The sequence below is a fragment of the Uranotaenia lowii genome, chromosome 3 (assembly GCF_029784155.1).
Source record: "Uranotaenia lowii strain MFRU-FL chromosome 3, ASM2978415v1, whole genome shotgun sequence".
NCBI classification, from domain to species: domain Eukaryota; kingdom Metazoa; phylum Arthropoda; class Insecta; order Diptera; family Culicidae; genus Uranotaenia; species Uranotaenia lowii.
In genome coordinates this window covers 225,561,779-225,582,700 of record NC_073693.1, presented here as the reverse complement: position 1 = coordinate 225,582,700, position 20,922 = coordinate 225,561,779, and the positions used below count along the sequence as shown (strand labels likewise).

The 20,922-nt window shown below is 34.0% G+C and overlaps 1 protein-coding gene across 1 annotated transcript in view; it reads left to right on the top strand.

Annotated features, from left to right (window-relative positions):
- Positions 1-20,922, top strand: part of LOC129753134 (uncharacterized) — a 48,755-nt gene that overhangs the window by 24,298 nt on the left and 3,535 nt on the right. Inside the window, exons 3-4 of the mRNA XM_055748932.1 lie at positions 541-780; positions 1,136-1,269. Of these exons, the coding sequence (XP_055604907.1) occupies positions 541-780; positions 1,136-1,269 (374 nt within the window). The remainder of the gene's footprint in view (positions 1-540; positions 781-1,135; positions 1,270-20,922) is intronic.

The following is a 20,922-nucleotide window of genomic DNA, read 5'->3' as shown; positions in this document are numbered from 1 at the left end:
TGGAAAAAAAATTAGGAAAAATTTTTATTTTTTTTAGGTTTATTTATGACACTTTACCACCTTGTGGCATTCGTGTCTAATAGGAAAAATTTATGATATAATTATTTTATTTCAGGATGAAAACATTATGTTTATCCCTCTTTAAATTTATTTATTTCGTCAATCGGTTGTAGACTACATTTACGTTTTGCTCATACAAAATTGCCTTAACAACAATTTTGTAAATGTCATCTGTTTAACACTTTTCTAATTGTAGCTCTGGACATGATAATATTGTGTACATATTTATTATCAGTTTACATCATTTGGTTTACAGGTTTGTTGCTGGCGTACATGCAAGGCCGTGCGAACGGAGGGTTAGGGGTTTAACCCCCACCCCCACCCCCGCCTCCAATGGAGATTTTTGTAAGCGTCAGATAACACTTCCATCGAGGTTGTAGTGATTTGTCGCGGGTAATTGTAGTTTTTAAATATCGCAGTGAGGGAAAATGATGGGTGATGGTTTTCCCCGAATAATGTAGTCTTCAAAGCCGACGACAGCGCCACAAGCCACCAGTATGCAGCCACGAAGCTTCAGCACCTGACAACCAGAGGGCCATCTATGGTAACCCGCGCTGCTTGGTAACCATCCCGATCGGTAGCGACGCCCGACGAGTTCACGAAGGCGAACGATCGTGTCCGCCACAATGGGAGAGCAACGACCTATACTCGCGGTTCAAGGCCGGACAAAGGCGGCTTCCTGTTGCTGGCTCACTTCGATTAGTACTACGAAACTGTGAAGTACAAAGTGCACGACACATCCAGCACACAAAACCCATATCTAAGTGATAAAAGCCAGACACCAGGTAAGCCAGGAGACGCCGAACCGCCATTTTGTTCCTTTCCGGAACACTAACGCCTGATTCATCAACAGGACCCCTAAGTTTTGGCCAAAAGAAACCATTTGGCGGGATAGAAGCCAACCTTTGTCCCTGATCCCTGGTCCCTGAATCGGCCTTGGTAGTTAGTCCCGGTCGTCACGGATAGCAGTTATCCGCCGGACGGTCCCACGTCGAAGGGGGTTGTCGATTCCGCAATACGAACCCTTCGGAACGACCAACCAGCTCTCCAACCCGCTAATTCGTCCTCGCCGTAGAGATTCACGGAAGGAAAATCCCGGTTGCCGGCCGGAATTGGACCGACAGAGTTGTTGGTCAGCAGTATCGTCATCATCGCCGTAGATCCGCCAGTTCCAACAGCGACAACCAGGGCTTGGCCCTTAAAGGTACCGTATATTTCTAGTCAATACTAGTTTGCGCATTGCAATTGTCAAATAAAGGTAGAGAAGTGCATAATTGGGGTTTTCCTGATCCTAGAGTTCGAACTCCCTGCGATTTCTTTTGGTAAGCTAGCCGCCCTGAGGCCTAATAAAGGGAGTCCCTGTAACGCCGGTGGGGTGGTAGATTTTAATATTTACATTTTTTCGAAGTAAAATTTTCATCGTTCTTTCGAAAAATACTTGACCACAAAAAGTGTTTAAAATAAGTGTTGATAAGCAAGCCAAAAATTTGGCTCGCCTCCAGCGGAATTTACTCTTCAATCGCCCAAGGCTTGAGACATTTCATTTTACGTCACAGTAAGACATTCACGAATTGAAACTAATTTCTAATTGTAAATTTGGATTTGCAATTCAACTAACCTTTTATATTGAAACTCTAAATTGACAAAGAAAAACCCTACCTCGTCTTTAGAAAGGTTTTTTTTAATTAAGAAGTGCAACTAAACAAGAACCGAGTTTGAATCGAACCATTTTAGCTTCCAAATTAATTAAGCGAATACTAAATTAATATATCGTTTTAAAGCATGTAACAGGCGTTTACCTCTCGCGATGGTCTAACAAAATACCAAAAAAAATGTATAATCTTATATTCTCTACATCATTGCAACAAATTTTAATTTAAAAAAAGTCATTTTTGTCTTTTAAATATAATGCTGATATGAAAATCTTCAAGAAACCAATTTCAGTCTTCATTTTATTTTGTATTTCGTGTTTTTTTTCTAAAAGCTCAACCTCACATTAAAAAAGTTTTGATAAATTACACAAGGCCCTGAATCTTAATATGCAATTTTTCTAACAGTTTTTGTTATTGAAATAACTTTTCAAAATAGTTCAAAACTATTTAAAGAAGTTCTGCACTTTTTAACAAAACTTGAAAACAACATAACATTTTTAAACAAAACTTTGAATCAACTATCAACTTTCCTCAAGACTTCAAGTACATTTAAGTCCTGCGAAAAAACTGATAGAAGTTTTCTATTTGTTTACTTTTCCTCATTAAACGAATTTTTAAATAAGTTCCAAACCAAATTGATTTTTAAATAATTTTAAACGCTTAGTTCTAGTCGTTATGCAGGTTTCGACAAATTTAAAAACGAGATCTAGTTTTCTTAACGTTCTGCAGCAATGTCCATACGAATTATCCGAATTTTATAAAACTGTTTTTTTATTCTTATTAAAATTTAACGAATTTTAAAGTTAAGCTGTAAAAATTTTAATAACTAATCCTTTAAGAGTTTGTCTATCTTCTTCTAATATATGAAGATGAGTTGGACTATGAATGTTTGTTGGTTTGTTTGTTTGTATGCACCTTATACAAATCCACACCGCTTAACCGATCAGCCTGAAATTTGGTACAGAGATGTAGTTGGACCATGGTAAGGTTTGAGTGATAATTTTGAGCCCCTCCCACCTTAGAAAAGGGACCCTCCCATACAACTTTCGTTTTTATTCCAACAAATCAAAAGTCATGGCACCCATTTTGTCAACAGATTTTCGTTTCCTTTGGCGGCGTTTTTTTCACCATCACCTTGGGCTGGGCAGTTCACGTTTACTGGATAGCAAATCAAAGCTTGCTGAGCATTGAAAATTTGAAAGGGAAAATTTTGGCGGGTGATTTTTGTCCTTCTATTGTTTAAAGCACGTGATACCGGTACGAGATATTTGAATGCAATAATATGGCTACATTTTGAATTGAAAAATACAATTAGCCTGTTAGGAGTTATTGACATGAATTTTAGCGGCTTTCAAAGTGCTCTTTACTGGCTTTGAGGGTCTACAAAAACATACAATGAACGAAACATTGAACAATGAATTGACTTTTTAAGCTGAACAACTATTTGGACTGAGTGTTGAAAAACTTATGAACCGATTTTCAAAAATTCCAGCTTTTAAGAGCCAACCATTTTCATATTTTTGGGATTTCTCAGAGAGAGAGAAAAATTTATTAGTTAGATTCAGCCTTCAGTCTATTAGATAGCCTTCGAGGAATTCAAACGGGGGTTTAGAAAATTGATGAGGAAATTAAATCTAAGGATTTGAGTTTTATACAATTTAATTTCATTGGCCAACTTTTGAGTCATTTTTGGCCATCAATGTGACTTGACAATATTGATCACTTTTCACAATAAATAAGGGGATGATTGTGTCCAACAATGGAAAACTTGAAATATAACTCAAATTAAATCTATTTCATAACATTAAAATGGTAACTTCGGTTCAGAGACAGTTTGTTTTCGATAACTTCAAAAAACTACTGGAACTTTTAACATTAAAGAACAAAAACTCATGAAGCAATGTTATTCTAAAAAGCACACGTACAATTGAAAACATGCAAAGTGAGTTTTAAACATGGTTCAACAAGATTTGAAAGTCTTGTTGAAAGTTTCTTAGTAAATAAAACTTGAATATACCATTTTCCAGGGAGATCATCCAACTTGAAAAGTGGGATGATCTTCAAAAGAGATTTTTATGATGATCCGTGCCGAAAAAAAATTTGGTATGTTATTGGCGATTTGCAGCAAAACTTTTTGACATGCAGCGCCAACTGATTCTCACTTATGGAACTAACAAAAAGGTGACGATAGCTGTTTTTAACTGGAATACAAATTGTTTCTTAAATTGCGAATTTAATGAAAACTGTAAAATTTTAGACAATTATAACGAGTTATTCTTGTCAGAAAATCTTTAGTTTACTTATTTCAATGCTTTTGGCATTAGCAAATAGATGTTTTTATGTTGTTTTTAGCTAAATTCATTTGGAAATTTTGAAACTTCTATACTTAACAAATTAACGACGCTGACAGAGGTTGATTTTGATGAATGTAGCAGTAGTGAAATTTAAATGCTGTGTAAAGACGCACATCTGAACGCAGTTAATAATCAGATTGAGCTTTCATAAAATGCACGTAAAGGATATAATGGAGCAAGCCAAAGCTATTCCTCTCAAATTATGACAAATATTAAATGATTTCAAATATTTTCATTTTGGATTTCGGATTTAGATTTTCAGCTACTTGATTTATTTCTGAAATATTTGTCCATCATATGAAATGAATTTATTTGAATAAATTTTCATCTTGATCTTAATGTTTGAAATTGACACTCCTTATTCGGATTTCATGTTAAATGTTTTGATTTTAAATAGAAACAAACAATCAAATTCGTGATGATTTTACAGAAAGTTCTCCGGTTGCTTTCTCTATTCCTGTACTGTTGGTTCTAAACAAATAAACGAGCTTATACGGAACATAATAACCTTTCAGTTGACTCTACGAACAGAAATTTGGTGTTTATTTCACAGCTTAGGGAATATGGAATTTTAAAATTACCTTAAAAACGTTCATCAAACTCGAGATGAGGTTGGTTAGTGTCTCAATCGTTATCGATAAAACCTTTAATTTCAACAGCTCCGTTTAGTTTTGAGGAAGCAGAAGAAATCTTTTTTCAGGCTGCATTAGTTGGAAAAACTATTTTTTTTCGAAAACTAGAAATTATGAAGGGTTATTATTAAATAAAATTTTGAAAAATATGAAGGATTACTTAATTCACGTTTTCTTACCAAATCCCCCAACCAAATCTGATCAAATATCATATTTTACACCGAAATTTTTAAATTTGATGGAATGTTTTGAAAAAATACTTAGCGTTTTGACATTCGCGCCCGTAACATCATCATTTTAATCGCAAAGCCCTCTGTGTGTCGTTTTCAGCTGCAAATCGCCAATTAATGCTTCTAATAAATTCTTCCCGCTCACTTTTACCATCTTTCTGTTCTTCTTTAAGTAATACTTTCTATCCGTCTATTTAATTTCATAATCTTTAGATGTTCTTACTAAAAAGGACATGTCTTATCATAGATAAGGCTGATGAATTAAGTAATAAACATAAATTACGACGATAAATCTCTTCATAAAATTAAAACTTTGGAAAAAAAAAACCAAATTCCAGAACAATCGCTGTATTTATTTAAAGATTTAAACTTAACGTCACAATCTGTTCAATGAATTTTAATTGCAAAGCAGTAAGTTAATCTAGAAAACACCTTATATATTACCTTATTCAGCTATGACGATTTTATGCATTCAATTTATATTTGGAAATTTTTATATGAAAATCACACAAAACCTAAAAATGATGATTTTTGTCTCGAGGAGAATAATAGTTGAAATCCCTTTAAAACGCTCGGCACATTTTTTTTATCGCTTGTTTGGATAACGTGTCTTTATTAGGTGAACCTCTTTTCTGATACCTGATACCTGAAAGTTATGGGTTTTAAACCCAAAAAGAGCAACAGTTTTTAAAGGTTGTTTTGCATTCAGATTATTATTATTTTTTTTTTTTCATAAAAGTTCTAATCATTTTTCGGCAGATTCGCCACCTACCATCCGTTGGAACTGTGCGATTTCGAAATTGTATGGGAGAATGGCGAATCATGGGCCACTTTTTTTTGTTGTTCCATAACTTCTTTATTATAAAAGATAAAATGAAAATAAAAAATGGTATGGTCCTACATTTTCAAGGTATCATAAGGTATTTTTTTTAAATTTTTTCATAAGTTATTTTTCCCAAATTCTGACTGTTTGAAAAAAAAGCAATATTTTTTGGATTTTGAAAAATGGTGGGGAATCGTGGGTCACCAAATCCAAATTGACCAAATAACATGCAAAGTTTATGAGTTGACCCAAAACTGTGATTTCCTAATTCATTTCGTTTTTAAAGCAATTTCAGATGATGAAATAAAAAAGAGAACTGTGTATGATCGCAAAGATTACAAAACCTGGCTCGCGAACGTTTTGGCAACATTTCTTATATAGGATGGACAAAATATTTTTCATAACCCTTCATTTGGCATAAGAAAACTTTGAAGATAGGTAAAACGTATTTTAAGTTCTGAATGTGTATAAAAACATAAAAATATAAGTGATTCCAGTTGTGTGGCCCACGATTCCCCACTAGCTATGATTTGCAAATTGGTTGCGTTTGTGTGACCTTTAGATGTTTCATCAAAAATTCCTTTTCCACGTGAATGTTCATGACAAAATTAAGATCATAAGCGTATAAAGAGATTTTTGTTATGCAGTTTAGTTTCTCCATCGATGAAATTAGTGGGTGTTTTATTAATTATGTAAGTAAATTTTTCTAACTTTTTTTAGCTTGATGAATAAAAGATGCATATGACGCGTATTTCAGTCAACAACATACAGGAATATATGCTCAAGCAAAGCGACGACGATGACAGTTGGTTTGAGATTTTTATCTCAACACACATCTGAGATATTAAAAGTGGCCCACGTTTCCCCATGGCCCACGATACCTTACTCTCCCCTACATAAAAATTGTTATGCAGGCAGCCCGTGGCGTAGAGGATAGCTTGTTTGGTGTGAGTACCGTCCGTAATGACCTTGTTTTCCAGAACTTCAAGTGCCACCTCCCAAATAGGATAACTTTTCAATCAAAGAGGTCAAATATAATGAATATATGATTTTTAACAATAAAACTTTGAATCTAAGCTCAAATTAACATCTTTAAAAAGAATTGAAGATCTCAAAACAGATTTTATAAAGTTTTTCTAATTGATGAACTGCCTCCATAATTTGGCAGCCCCCACTTTAGTAGATATTCGATAATATCATAAAAAAGGATTTTTATAAAACTTCAGCTTTGTCGCATGAAAGTTATCAGTTTTAAGCATTTCCAATGAAATAATACAGAAATATTGCCATAAAAGAAAATAAATTTTGCTAAAACATAAACAGGCACATTTGACCCGCACGGATTTAGGTGTGGCAATTTTGACAACAGTCGTAATAAAATCGATTTCTCAAAAAATTAAGACTTCAACTTAAAAATTACTCCCCTGTATAGAAAACAGATGTCTGCTCATGTGTATAAATTTTTTACACATATTTGATGTAATATTTGATAAAATCAGTATTCTGCTTAAAAGGCGCATACAACCTGCTTCTCCCCTATCTATTGCAACGGATGCGAAACATTTTTTTTTTCTTTTTCCAGGAAAATCAAAACATATTTCTTTTTTTGTTTGATTTTATGAGAAAATTTCAATGTTGCAGACAATGGAAATGGCAAAATTACGTTAATGCGAGGTAAAGTTGAACAGCATATTTTGGTCATGAAAACTGATTTTGTGCCAAATAAAGCATGGATCACTACAAATCTGGACGCATTAAAACGGGTCTATCTCAGAGCTATGTAAACGAAATCAAACAGTTTTGTAGGGGAGAGTGGGGTATCGTGGGCCATGGGGAAACGTGGGCCACTTTTGATATCTCAGATGTGTGTTGAGATAAAAATCTCAAACCAACTGTCATCGTCGTCGCTTTGCGTGAGCATGTATTCCTATATGTTGTTGACTGAAATACGCATCATATACTTCTTTTATTTATCAAGCTAAAAAAAGTTAGAAAAATTTACTTACATAATTAAAAAAACACCCGCTAATTTCATCGATGGGGGACCTAAAGTGTATAACAAAAATATGCTCATACGCTTATGATCTTAGTTTTGTCATGATCTTTCACGTGGAAAAGGAATTTTTGATGAAACATCTATAAGTCACACAAACGCAACCAATTTGAAAATCATAGCTTGTGGGGAATCGTGGGCCACACATCTTAAATCACCTATATTTTTATGTTTTTATACACATTCAGAACTTAAAATACGTTTTACCACAGAGAACAGAGTTCGAGCTGGAGCTCAACACGTGTGTGTGAATACCAACCTAAGTTTCAAACCAAATGCGTAAGTGGACTAACATACATAAGATGTCGCTACCGGTACACCTATTTTTGTTTTCATTTTTTCGACACGTTTAGAAATTAATACTCATCGCTTATCTCAAAGGAGGCCAGTGCAATGTATGATAGTAACACAAATTTTGGTGTAATAAGTTTTAAAACATCATGATTTAAAAAAAATGCAAATCATATTTCAATCACAATTGAACGCTGTCATATGCCCCACATTGTTCAAACAATTTTGGCGCTGAATTGAAAGTTGAATTCCAAGTGTTATAGTATGTGTTGGGATTTTACTATCAGTTAACAGTTTTCTAGAACAGAAAATGAGAACATAAATGATATAATTGTAAACTATGGCTCAATAGATGAGGACTTGTAACTCAGGGTTAGTAATCAGTAGAAATGATTAAAGTTATTTATAAACATGAGTTACAAGATAACATCAACCGGAATACCGACCCATAATTACCAATTGGTTGTATACTGTTTACCGGAATTCCATTTCCGGAAAACCACTTACCGGAATGCTATTTACCGGAAATTCATTTACCGGAATGAACCGTTTACCGGACTGCTATTTACCGGAATGAACCATTTACCCGAATGACATTAACCGGAATGTACTATTTACCGGAATGCCATTTACCGGATTAAGAGTTTTTAAGGACAAATCTATTATTGTATCCCGTTTACCCGTGAATTTTGCCCAGAATGGTTTTTGGCCTAGATTTGGGTACTTTAATAGATTTCATGTTAACCAGTGTGGCTTTTAAAAATCGTTTTTGTTTTTAGTATCCGACTCCTCACGCTGCGCGTTCGAACTTGAAAGACATATTGTCCTTCACGCTGTCGCGTGGCGGACGGGGCTAAGGGATCACCCCTAGCTTTCACGCAGACCTATGAAGCCCCGACAGACCTAGACCAATGTAATAGGGCCGCCGCTTCCGACGGCGGGTCGGCGGCCACCTCGGATTTGGGAGCCTCGGCGGCTTTGTGCCGCCTCAGCCCCTTCATCCTCGTTGGTTGCGGCCTTGCCGCAAAGAATAATATTTTTAAACCACTTTTTTTTAAACCAGTTTTTCGGATTCCAGTTTGTATAAAAATATTCAATTATCTGCGAATATTCTGTCCTTCAAGCGAATTTTTTTTTTTAAATGGTAAATTCTGGCGAAAATTTTTGGGAAAATTGGGTACAACCTGTCGAAACCGACCGAAATTTCCGCCATTTTCTCTGCAATTCCATCTAGAATTCTTTGGCGTACATTGACGCGATACACGATACGTCTCTCGCAAAATTCGTTTGTAAACTGACTTCCTTCCGCGTGCTAGCGGCGTTCTACTATTCTCACAAAACTCTACACAATTCTTTCTCTCATTTTTATTTCTCTCCCTTATTCTGACATATCCAAGAAGATGTCTCTCCTGAAATGCATAGTGTTGCCATAGTGCCATTAATTTCAACTTTTTCTCATAGTCTTATATATATTTATTTAGTTTCATTTTTGTTATGATTTTCATCATTCTTATCTAAATTCACTTAATTTATCTTATATTATCTATTCATCTCACCTTTATTCCCTACACAACCCAAATTTATACCTATCAAAGAAATTCCGGTAAATGGTAGTTCCGGTAAATGGTTTTCCGGTAAATAGTACAGTCCGGTAAATGGAATTCCGGTAAATGGTATAGTCCGGTAAATGGAATTCCGGTAAATAGTTCAGTCCGGTAAATGGTATTCCGGTAAATGGTACTTCCGGTAAATGGAATTCCGGTAAACAGTATACAACCTTACCAATTATAACATTTATGTTCACATTCTCTGTTCTAGAAAACTATTTACTGACAAACATACTTTAAAACTTGGAATTCAACTTTCAATTCAGCGCCAATATTGATTGAACAATATGGGGCATATGCTGAGACATATGACAGCGATTAAAGTATGATTGAAATATGATTTGCATTTTTTTTAAATCAAGATGTTCTTTAAATTGATTACACAAAAAGTTGTGTTACTCTCATACATTGCAATGGCCTCATTTGAGATAAGCTATGAATATTAATTTCTAAGCGTGTCGAAAAAAAGGAAAAATATGTGTACTGGTAGCGACATCTTATGGATGTTAGTCCACTTACGAATTTGGTTTGAAACTTAGGTGGGTATTCTCACACACGATTTCAACAAATTTTTGTTCGGGGCCCGATGTCTGTTCTCTGTGGTTTTACCTATCTGCAAAGTTTTCTTATGCCAAATGAAGAGTTGTGAAAAATATTTTGTCCATCCTATGTAATAAATATTGCCAAAACGTTCGAGAGCCAGGTTTTGGAATCTATGCGATCATACACAGCTCTCTTTTTTATTTCATCATCTGAAATTGCTTTAAAATAACGAAATGAATTAGGAAATCTCAGTTTTGGGTCAACTCATAAACTTTGCATGTTATTTGGTCAATTTGGATTTGATGGCCCACGATTCCCCACAATTTTTCAAAATCCAAAAAATATTGCTTTTTTTCAAACAGCCAGAATTTGGGGAACGCAACTTATTAAAAAATTAAATAAAAATCCTTATGATACCTTGAAAATGTAGAAGACCGGACCATTTTTTATTTTCATTTTATCTTTTATAATAAAAAAGTTATGAAAAAACGAAAAAAAGTGGCCCATGATTCCCCACTCTCCCATACTTAAAATGCAGGGTTTTTATTGCACTTTAAAGGAAAAAAAGAATAAAAATATTCCTATGTTGTATTGACGAGTTTTCGATCTTTCCGTCGAGTACCACTCATTATAATTTGGACACCCTATTCGCTGACCTTAGCGGCCATTTTGTTCCACAATCTCTTCATCTCTGTTGTATCCCGAGTCGTCCTACCATTCTTCTTCATCTTCTGCTTGACAATTGCCCAAATTTTTTCGATAGAGCGGAATTGAGGACAGTTGGGTGGATTGATGTCCTTTTCGACAAAATCCACCCGTTGGCCCAATACCACTGTAGTACCTCCTAGCTGTAGTAGCAGCTTGAGAAAACTGGGAAAACTTACTGATCCTTTGTGAGATCTAATGTACAAAAAAAAAAAGTTTTTCCTCCTTGTACATTTCGGAGTCCATGGTCTTGTTTTTCACAAAAACCGGGGTTTTTTGTCCGCAGTTGCGAATACCTTGCCAGATCAAACACTTTCTTGCAAACTTATCGGCAAAAACGAATTCGAACTTACCGGGGACATCACCCCGACCAGTTGAGTGCACCACTGCAGTGGCTTTATAAAATTTTTGGCCAGGAAGCTGCCCAACATCCAGCTTCACGTACGTTCCATGAGGATGCATCCATCGTACTTCGTTGTAATCTTGTTTGTATAACTTCCGGGCACGTCCTTTGGCTTCTAGATTCTGCTTCAATGTCCGGTTTGGTTGCTTACTGGCCCGATAGGATCGTATTCCTCCGCGTAGACGAATCCTTCTGACGGTGCACCGGTCGGCGTTAAATTTCTTGACGATGTCGAAGTCCGACTACCTTGTGTTTGCCATGATCGTTCTCAACACCTTCAAATGTAGTTTTCGATTCTTAATTCCACTTTAACGCTTGGTATGAACCTGCTGATCGATAGTATGCATCTCACGGAAACGTTTAAGAACGCTGCACACGGTTGATTTGACCATTTTTAACGATTTCGCGATTTTTGAACCCGACCACGTCGTGTTTTTGACTTGAGTGTCCAAAATTAATTTTCGTCTCGTGGCTTCCATCACGTGTAACTTTTTTGGAACAAAACGAATCGTAATGAAATTTTCAGCACTGATAGAGGAAACGAACAAAGTACTGTCAAAACATTGCAGATCCAACAACTAGGAGCGCTATGGTATAATAAACAGTGCGTCCAGATTTGTAGTTATCCATGCTTTAATGCAAAATAATCTTATATGAATTGGTATTTTCAATTTTTTAACAGTTCTTTGGCTCATCAAGAACTAAAATTTGATTAATTAAATGAAAGAAACGTTCCCGTGTCTAGAAATTTCATGTTGCGGATTGTTAGCATTTAAACAAACCTCGTTCAGCCAGACTGAACTGAAACCCTTGAATTATTTTTCCTATTTCCTTAAGGGAATGTTAGGATTTTTAATATTTGACGATAAAAGATGATTTATTTTACTGTTTACTGTCGTTCAGAACGTAACCTGTAAGTAACATTCAAAGATATTCTGCATTTCCAAAGTGCGAAATTTGTATGGCTTGGCTTGGTATGGCTTGGACTAGCTCATCGAAAAAAAACATTTTTCAAGAATCTGCCATAATCGTTGGGTGCTGCTCGTAAAGCACCTTAAAATAGGCTACTACGTTTAGAACAAATTTCACGGTCAAATGATAGTCCATAGCAATTTTTTAAACGTTTTTTTTCGACCCGAATGAACTGGATGCAAACATACCGCTGTTAAATTTCAGTTTTCTGCTTATTGTGTAGTAAGAAATCGACCCAATGACCCAATGAAAATTCTCATGAAATGGTATCAATTGATAAGGCTGTGAAGTTTAGACTCGATTGTCTCGGAATCAAGTTTATGGCGTTCAGTTCGGTCTGGCCAAATCCCGTCCATATATAAAAGATTTACCTCAAACTTCCTCTTCATAGTTTTTCTGAAAAGATATCAATTTAAATTAAAATCCTTCAAATACTTTTTTACATTTAATTGACTGACCATGAAAAACAGATTCTGCTCTAGAGCTTTCTCTAATGTACCCTTGAACATCAGAAATTGTGTATTTATCTATGATGGCTCTTGCTAACCCTGTAGTAATAAAATGTGTTTACTCATTTACAACTTCTAGGTTTTAGCATTCGATCGATAAAGAAGAAATTTTTTTTTCTGTACAACTCAATACCGTCTAATAGTAACAGGGGATGATATGATTACTGCTCGCAATATCAATCCGTCCCTGTAGCTGAAATTTGTTTATCAACCTTCGTAGAAACAGCAAATCTGGGGAAAACGAACGGGTTTCGTCCTCATTCCGGTGTAATTACATGCCATCAACGGCGATCTAATGTCAGATTAGGATCACACTGCCGTTTGAAACCGTATATAATGAGACTGTCCCACTTCCAGGGCTAGATTCCAGATTCTTCTATGGCTATCGTCCGGCTCCGGTCATCGGATGGTTGACTGGTTAGACGGTCAAGGATGATGTTTCCGCTTGCTTCTATCCTATTTGAGTGTTCTGTGGGTCCTCTAGCCCAGCTTGAAGCAACCCCAGAACGGCCCCGAGAGTACTTTCCTTCTGTTTGGTCAGCACCCGGGAACACCTTCCTATCATGCATGAACTAGACTCCTACTAGAGGACTATGATACCCAGTATTAGTTTCCCGACGGCATTCGCTTTTCGAAAACAACTACTTTATGGAAGGGAAAAGTGCCTCGATAAAACTATCCTGTTCCACATCCGACTGAGCGAGCAATCACGAGCGGGGCATAAAACTGGACGGACTTTAATGCCGGGGCCATGCCCGTGGAAAAACAAACCCTACAATATACCCACTTGGAAAGGGATACGACGACGGGATTTCGTCTCTCGGTTTCTGATCCTGCCATCAACCATCAATTATGGACAGCACTCAAAGTGGCCCCGTAGTAGTGTAAGGATTAGATGTAGAGCGATGGGAGCGCTCTCTATCGCTTGTGGGGATAAGGACTAGGACCATGGCCGTAGAAATTAGGAGGGGGTGGTTTAACCCCTTGCCATGAGGATCCTGAACAAGTGGAAAAATACTACTAGCTTGTTGTTTTGATCGGATGCAAAAAAACGAAAGAATTTCGAAAACAATCAACAGTTAAAATATGAATTAGAAACAGATAATCCGTCTTGTTAAACGTTCTTGCATGAATTTGTGTCGATCTTTTATTATGCACGATCCCTTTTTAAACCATCTGAAAAGTTTTAAATCAGAAATCGATTTCTCGTCCTGCAAAACTCTCGTGTATGAATTTCTAATGAACCAACAAAAAAAGTAATAAAATTTGTCACCAACCCCCCCTTGAGACAGTTCTTCCTACGGCCATGATTGGGACCATAGCTAAAAGGGTAATGTTCCGGTTCAGGTTTCTTTAATCGGCCAGTTAGAGAGTTTAAGAATGCAAAGTAGTATTATCGAAGGGTTTCAAAATTAAATTAAAAGGTTCATTGTTGATAGCGTTAATGACAAGGAAAGCTTTCGTATATTCAGGATCGAGCTTTTTCTTCTTCTAACGATTGATAAAATCGATAAAATTTCATTCATCAAGTGTATGATTTTTTTTCTGAAATAAGATGAAGCACACTATCAAATCTTATAAATGACAAAAATGTCAAAAATGACAAAAATGACAAAAATGACAAAAATGACAAAAATGACAAAAATGACAAAAATGACAAAAATGACAAAAATGACAAAAATGACAAAAAATGACAAAAATAACAAAAATTACAAAAATTACAAAAATGACAAAAATTACGAAAATGACAAAAATGACAAGAACGACAAAAATTCCAAAAATGACCAAAATGACAAAAATGACAAGAACGACAAAAATGACAAAAATAACAAAAATGACAAAAATGACAAAAATGACAAAAATGACAAAAATGACAAAAATGACAAAAATGACAAAAATGACAAAAATGACAAAAATGACAAAAATGACAAAAATGACAAAAATGACAAAAATGACAAAAATGACAAAAATGACAAAAATGACAAAAATGACAAAAATGACAAAAATGACAAAAATGACAAAAATGACAAAAATGACAAAAATGACAAAAATGACAAAAATGACAAAAATGACAAAAATGACAAAAATGACAAAAATGACAAAAATGACAAAAATGACAAAAATGACAAAAATGACAAAAATGACAAAAATGACAAAAATGACAAAAATGACAAAAATGACAAAAATGACAAAAATGACAAAAATGACAAAAATGACAAAAATGACAAAAATGACAAAAATGACAAAAATGACAAAAATGACAAAAATGACAAAAATGACAAGAATGACAAAAATGACAAAAATGACAAAAATGACAAAAATGACAAAAATGACAAAAATGACAAAAATGACAAAAATGACAAAAATGACAAAAATGACAAAAATGACAAAAATGACAAAAATGACAAAAATGACAAAAATGACAAAAATGACAAAAATGACAAAAATGACAAAAATGACAAAAATGACAAAAATGACAAAAATGACAAAAATGACAAAAATGACAAAAATGACAAAAATGACAAAAATGACAAAAATGACAAAAATGACAAAAATGACAAAAATGACAAAAATGCCAAAAATGACAAAAATGACAAAAAATGACAAAAATGACAAAAATGACAAAACTGACAAAAATGACAAAAATGACAAAAATAACAAAAATGACAAAAATGTCAAAAATGACAAAAATGACAAAAATGACAAAAAATGACAAAAATTACAAAAATTACAAAAATGACAAAAATTACGAAAATGACAAAAAATGACAGAAATGACAAAAATTCCAAAAATGACCAAAATGACAAAAATGACAAGAACGACAAAAATGACAAAAATAACAAAAATGACAAAAATGACAAAAATGACGAAAATGACAAAAATGACAAAAATGACAAAAATGTCAAAAATGACCAAAATGACAAAAATGACAAAAATGACAAGAACGGCAAAAATGACAAAAATGACAAAAATGACAAAAATGACAAAAATGACAAAAATGACAAAAATGACAAAAATGACAAAAATGACAAAAATGACAAAAATGACAAAAATGACAAAAATGACAAAAATGACAAAAATGACAAAAATGACAAAAATGACAAAAATGACAAAAATGACAAAAATGACAAAAATGACAAAAATGACAAAAATGACAAAAATGACAAAAATGACAAAAATGACAAAAATGACAAAAATGACAAAAATGACAAAAATGACAAAAATGACAAAAATGACAAAAAATACAAAAATTATAAATCGAATAAAAGAAACAATTAAATAATCAATTTTACAAAAAAAATTATTGAAAAAAATGATTGTTTTTCCATAAAATCTTAATTGAAAAAATCAGTTGGTAGACATCGAAGTTATTGGCAAAATCTGTTTTTTTACAATCCAACTAGAGTTCTAGAGTTTAACAAACAATAAAAAAAAATTAAAAATAGCAAATATTTAGGCCTCCATATCTTTCATGATTATTTTTATAAAACTTGCTCAAAAAATGCACAATTATTAATAAAATGTATAACACCATTTTTTTTTGTTCAATTTGTTGGCAAATAAGCTCGAGCTGGACTTCTTTCTATTTTTTTTTATCAATTATCCGGGCAAAACTGGATAAAACCGCGAAAAATGTTTAGTTTACTCATAAAATAAGTCATTATGCTCTGATTTGTCATACATCTGTTGAAATGTACAGTTTTTACGATAATACAAACTTAATTTTTGATTTTTTTTTCCTAAAAACTTTTACTTTTACAAGACAAAACAGGTGTCCACTTTCTTTCATGAACATTCCTTATTGCTAGTCTTTGTATCTTTTTAGGATTTAATTATGTTAGAGCTAGAAAATCGATTGATTTGGGTCACTTCAGTTTTCAAATATTATTCGGAACGCACGAAATTTAAAAATATTAGAATAATTAACAAAGAGCTTCTGATGTTATCTACTGTGGAACATATTAAAAAAAAACAAGTACTAGAGCAGGGATGAGCACACTAAACCTAGAGGCAGAATAACGAAGCTGGTTTAAATCCTTTTAATATAAACAAAATAGAATAGGATGAAATACTAAACCAAAAACAAAATGATATCAGTGACCCTCAATTTCTTTACATTTTTCAAATAGTTCAGCTGGCAAGAAAGTGTTTGATCTGGCAAGGTATTTACAGCTGCGGATGAAAAACCCCCTGTTTTTGTGAAAAACAAGACTATGGACTCCGAAATGTACAAGGAGGAGTGCCTTAAAAAACGTTTTTTTTTCGTACATTAGATCTCACAAAGGACCAGTAAAGTTTTCGCCAGATTTGGCAAGCTGCCACTACAGCAAAGAAGTACTACAGTGGTATCAGGCCAACGGGTGCATTTTGTCGAAAAGGACATCAACCCACCCAACTGTCCTCAATTCCGCCCTATCGAAAAATTTTGGGCAATTGTCAAGCAGAAGATGAAGAAGAATGGTAGGACGACTCGGGAAGCAACAGAGATGAAGAGATTGTGGAACAAAATGGCCGCTGAGGTCAGCGAATAGGGTGTTCAAACTATGATGAGTGGTTCTAGATGAAAAGTTCGAAATTTCATCAAAACAACATCGAAATCATTTTTTTTCTTATTTTTCCTTCAAAGTGCAATAAAAACCCTACATTTCAATTACAAAACATTTTTATTTCGTTTACATAGCTCCGAGATAGACCCTTTTTAATGCGTCCAGATTTTGCGTGATCCATGCTTTAATTCACTTATATTCAATCATATATCTGATAGCTACTCGACCAACTATAATTATCGAAATTTCAACAGTACATATGATAGACAATCTGATTGATTTCGTGCAATCAACAATAGTACTCTAGGTGGGGTCAAAGTACGAGTCGGGTAAAAGTACGTTTTGAGATTATCACAAACCGAGAACAGTAAAATTCAAAACTCTGGCGTGGATTGGTAGTGATTTGGACTGCCTACATCCAGACATAATTTTTATTCGGAACAATTGAAAATACTCCGAAAAATGAGGTAAAGCAACTTTTTTGTTCAAATGATGTAATATTTTAAATAACGGCAAACACGTTTGAGCAATCAAAATTCTGGCTTTCAATAAAAGTCTTTATGTGTCTGTTTAGTTGTTTTCATCCACTAGCAGATGCTGAAGAATGAATTTAATTAATACGTCTCTGTTTTGCACAATAAACTGTGAATCACAAGAAACCTTGAAGGGGCAAAAGTACGGACTGCAAATGGGGCAAAAGTACGAATGATATACAGGGTCTACTGAAGTAAATCTGAACGGAAAGTTTTCACTTCATTCTAAAATTCACTTGGAACATCAGCGCATATTTTTATTTCTAAAAAGACTTGCTCGCGAGAAAAGTTGCTTAATTACGATGAAAAATTGATTTCGTAAACCTGTTGAAAATGGACAACTAGTGAAAAACTCCAAATTCGCGCAGGTTGTTCGCCCATGTATAGGATTTGTATCAAAAGCAAACACAGAAGTTACTGCTGTAAGCAAAGATTGATATAAAATAATTTTCCTCTTGACTTCATGCAGAATTGTGGAATTTGGAATGGTCGTACTTTTACCCCACATCATTCGGACTTTTGCCCCAGAGGTGGGGTAAGAGTACGTTTCGATAGCATTTAGGCATTTTCACTACTGCTATCAAATGCGTGGATCGATTATCTTCATAATTTTTTAGAAGAGAGATAAAAGTCTAAGAAATCCAATGCTGTTCTGGTTTTTTTTGGAAAAACAACTGCAAAATTTTCTAAAAATAAGATAGCACTAAGGTCGTACTTTTACCCCACCTTACTCTATATATAATACATTCAACTATGGTTGTATGAATAATTTCGTGCATTCAACTTTAAATATACTAGATTCAACAATAATGTACGATTGATGTTATACATTCAATAATAGTTATAGTAGATTCAACTATTATTATATGATTGATTTGATTATAAATATGATAAATTCGTCTATAATAATATGATTGATTTAATAATAAATATGATACTTTCAACTATAAAAATATGATTGATTTATTTATTTATAAATATGATAGATTCAATTTTATTTCTATGATTGATTCAATGAGGTCAACTATAAATATTTTAGATTTAAGCTCTGTTTATATTGGAAGTTATCATATCTTAATATGTTTTATTTCGAAATAATTCCACGTCCTGGGTCTTCCACAGTTGTTTTTACTGCATCTTGATACATTTGCTCAGCAAATTGTGTGGTCCCGGAAGACTTCCTTAGAAGTCCGTGCTTCTGCACCTGGCGAAGGTTAACCTTGTGGGGGGAAAATTCACTGAATATCATAACATCAATCTATTAAACGCTGACCTACCAATGCTAATTCCCTGTGGGAATCAGTCAGGATCACGTAAAGGAACGTAGATTTCGCGGGCTACCAGAGTAGGTGTACTTTTCACAATTCCAGAAACTGTCAGCCTAATACACGTCCGCTGTCAGGAAGTTGTGGATGAAAATGTTTTCCCATCGCCGGAAAGCGCTTGCCTTTTACCACCGACGTCAGCAACTGCCGGCTGAGCCTTAAAAACAGAACTACAATCGCCGTAGGGAACACGTACTGCTCTCATATCTACGATTTTTTAAAATTTTTGCTGATGAACACGGATAGTGTTCATAGTATCCAAGCATCACACAATCGATCGTAGAAAAAAGTTGAATTTACTATATTTATAGATCAATACCTAGAATCAATCATACATTCGCAGTTGAATCTATCATATCTACAGTTAAATCAATTATACTACTACAGTTGTATCTATCATATTTCTAGTTAAATGTTTGAGGTCAAGCAGAAATGTATAGTTGAATCTATTATATTTATAGTTAAATAACTAAAATCAATCATGCAACTGTAGTTGAATTTATCGCATTCACAGTTAAATCAATTATACCACTACAATCCACTACAATTAAATCTATCGTATTTATAGTTAAATGCGAGACGTCAACCAGGAATGTATAATTGAATCTGTTACATTTATAGTTGAATGCCAAAAATCAATCATACAAATGAAGTTGAATCTATCATAATAACAATTGAATCAATTATACCATGAATCCATCTTATTCATAGTTGATTGCATAAAGTCAATCTTCAGTTTTTAGTTGAGTCTAAAATATTTAAAGGTGGATGCTAAAAAAATCAACTACTCTTTGATGATTGGTATAACCAGCTGAAATGATTAGAGCAACTGTGATCTTTTTTCTTCGTAACGGCTGTTTTCTCCCTCAATTTCCCTACATTTTAAATTTTAAATTATATCAGAAAAAAGCATTTTCGGACCTAAAAACTTTAAACCAAATGGGACGTACCTTGTGTAATTTTTCCAAGGAATCTAACAAAGCTAATTTGAGCCAGCTCCTTTTTCCAATCCATGCGGTGGTTAAAACAGGCTTCGTTGGGTTCCTCGGAAAATTACATAAGAAATAGCAATAAAAATTTTGGGAAGCGATCCACCCAGTCTTAAATTAGCGCAACGAGTTCAAATTTCACAGAAAATTTGTATGGGGAAACAAAATGATTCATTCGAAAATTACCAGCAATGTACTGAAATATTTTAAAAAAATATTACTTTGAATGAGATTTTTTTTTTATTCTTGCCGTACAGTTCATGTGGACAAAGCACAAACCTAACTTATACCCCAGAAAAGACATTTGAAGTTTTAAAATTTTTCTTTTAAATTTATTTCTGAATTTTTGCCTTTTTGACTGCTGATTTGAAAGCTGTTTAACCGTAGGATGAGAAAAAAATCTGAAAAACTACTTTGAATAGCCAGGGATTTTTTGTTTCATTTATATAACCTTTTTATAAAAAAAATTCATCAAAATATTTGAATCTCTAGCTGCTTGTCATGTTAGCAAATAATGAAGCTTAAGAAAAGTCAAAATCAAAAATCAAAGACCCACTTCATTTCAAGCTTAATTGAATTTTATGGATGATTAAATGTTCAAAATTTTCTTCTTCCATACCAATCTCCATGCAACATTGAAACGCGTTGCTCTAACTCAGGAATGATCCAAATCATCTCAAATTTTACAGTGACA